We start from the raw sequence: 2,499 nt of genomic DNA on the forward strand, positions 1-2,499 counted from the left end.
GAGTAGAAAATGAAGGCTAATCATGTTTTGGGTGTACTATTCCTTTAATGCCTGCAGTAAAAACGCAAACAGCCTCTCTCCACCTCTAACCACATTCCTTTTCCCAAACAGCTACCTAAAAGACGAATCATCTGGAAACGTGAATCTTTTTCATGTTAAAATATGTACCGTAGGTCTTCAGGCAACACCTGAGAAAAAACATTTTTTTTGAATGCTTTTTTTTGGTTTTTTTTGGCGTAGGCCCTTTGTTCAAACCAGAAAAGCCAACAGGCCTGACCTTCTGGTCCATTCTCCCGCCTTGCTATCACCATGCCGACGTCGGCCCGCCTTGCTATCTCCATACCAACATTAGCCAAAGTTGCTATCACCATGCTAATATTAGCCCACCTTGCTATCTCCACGCTAACATTAATTCTCAACTGCAGGCTGTCTGTAAATGTTGCTGCTTGTGTTACATTTCACATGTGTCAGAAATCAGGAAGTAATGGCAAATTAACCATGGCTAACTGCTAATGTTGCTAACGCTATATTCCCACGAACATACACACAAGTTAAATTATCATGTGTACACAGAAAAGAAGGGGTATAAAAATTGTGTCAGAATAAATTCCTTTTTTTTTTGTCTCTTAAAGGAAATAAAACACAAAGTTAAAGACAATCTAAGGCTACGTTCACACAGCAGCCTGAAGTCACCCAAATCCGATTTTTTGGCCCATATGCGACACAGATCGGATTTTTTTTTCAATGTGACCCAGGCCACTTGGCTCTGTGGTCCTGAATCCGATACGAATCTGATTTTTTCAAATGGGACCTGTGTCTGAATGGCCAGTTCGGATTCATCCGACCTGAACGCCATTAATACCCAACAAAGGTCACTATTATGCGTCTTGCTACACAGAAGCGGCAAGAAAAACAACAACCATGGTAGATGATGATGCGGAGAGCAGTATTTATGTTTAACCATATTGAAAAGATTGTGTTTTTATGGTTGGAAAAGATCGCTAGATGCGCGCCGGCACTACCATCCATTTTTACTTCTGGAAAAAAAAAAGAGCACACTGGAGCGTGACGTCATTGCGTCCTCTACTCCGCATGGGACACTTGCGTTGTATGAATGCAGTTCACACAGGAGATCATATAGAAGTCACATATATTGGGAAATGAACGGCAATACAAAAAAAAAAAAAAAGAATCGGATTTCGCAAAATAATCGGAATTGAGCATCAAGGCCTGCAGTGTGAACGTAGCCTAAGAAGCTACTGCTATAAGAGACACACCGTTTCAGTGTTTGAACATATAAACTAAACAGTAAAAGGCTGTAATCAGCCTGAGTTACCAACATTTAGTTAGATCATTGAATATGTTGATGAGTCAAACCCACTGGTTTTTGGAAACTGGAGCCGGAACAGTTTGGACCTTTTATTCCTATTCTTAGGTGAAACATGGCAGAAGTATTCCATGGCTCTTGTTCTGTGTTATACACCGAGTAGACCAAATTTGCGTGGAAATAATTGATTCCTGTTGACAGCTTTAGTACTGCCAGCCGTATTTTACAGTGTGGGAACTAGAGATTGGCAAGAATTTGGTGATACGATGTTCATCCCGATATGTGTGTAATGATAGGATTTATCCCCATAGATCCCTATATATTAAGAGACATTATAATAAAATTATATACTAACATATTTCTTGAAAATCCTATGAGATATTGCTGCTGGTGCAGAGCTAATGAATAATAGGCCCTTGGATGCATTCTGCTGTATTTTGAAATACTGTCTATTGACATTTTGCAAGATTCTATATTTTAGTTTTATTACACCCCTCGTGGGAACCATTGAGTTTTCATTTTGAATGAGTTGCTCTAATGTTTGGGCTTGGGTTGTAAAGGCTCGTGGTACCAACCTGTTCCACCACCGTCTCAGCAACAGACCACAGCTCTGTGGCTTTAAGAAACTGCTGCTGCTGCACCGCTTCTTTCACGTCCTCTGCTGCACTGGTGAGGTCTTTGAGGCCGGAGTCGTCCAGCAGAGACTGCACACAGCAGGTCGGATGGAAGTAAGAACGCTGCAGCTTGGATCCACAGTCACTGGTGAAAAGCTTTCTGTATGTTACTCACTGTGGCGTAAAGGTAAGGACCCCACGTCATCACCGAGTCTGGAAACAAAACATTCCAACAGTGAGTAACGGCTCATTCGCTGGAAAAATGTTCTAAAATAAGTACAAATTTCCTCATTTAAGTGAATTTACCCTTTATTTTAGTAGGTAAATGAGGTACTTTCCCAAATGGAATGAGTATTTTTTTACTCTTTCAAATACCTGAACTAGAGACTGACTGGTAGAGGATTTTAAGGCTGATAGTGATACCAATTATTTATTTATTTATATATTTTTAATTAAATTCAGTTTATTTCTATAGCGCCAATTCACATCACACATCATCTCAATGTACTTTCCAGTTCAACCAGATCATCCAGTCAGATTGATTCAAAGTTTTCTATC

At 40.0% G+C, this 2,499-nt stretch overlaps 1 protein-coding gene across 1 annotated transcript in view; it reads right to left on the bottom strand.

The window, feature by feature from the left end:
* Positions 1–2,499, bottom strand: part of scpep1 (serine carboxypeptidase 1) — a 16,659-nt gene that overhangs the window by 5,060 nt on the left and 9,100 nt on the right. Inside the window, exons 7-8 of the mRNA XM_015397432.1 lie at positions 2,117–2,154; positions 1,903–2,031 (exon numbers count right to left, since the gene is read on the bottom strand). Of these exons, the coding sequence (XP_015252918.1) occupies positions 1,903–2,031; positions 2,117–2,154 (167 nt within the window). The remainder of the gene's footprint in view (positions 1–1,902; positions 2,032–2,116; positions 2,155–2,499) is intronic.

This window comes from Cyprinodon variegatus, unplaced genomic scaffold, assembly GCF_000732505.1.
Source record: "Cyprinodon variegatus isolate N-32 unplaced genomic scaffold, C_variegatus-1.0 Scaffold862, whole genome shotgun sequence".
In the NCBI taxonomy this organism is placed as follows: Eukaryota; Metazoa; Chordata; class Actinopteri; order Cyprinodontiformes; family Cyprinodontidae; genus Cyprinodon; species Cyprinodon variegatus.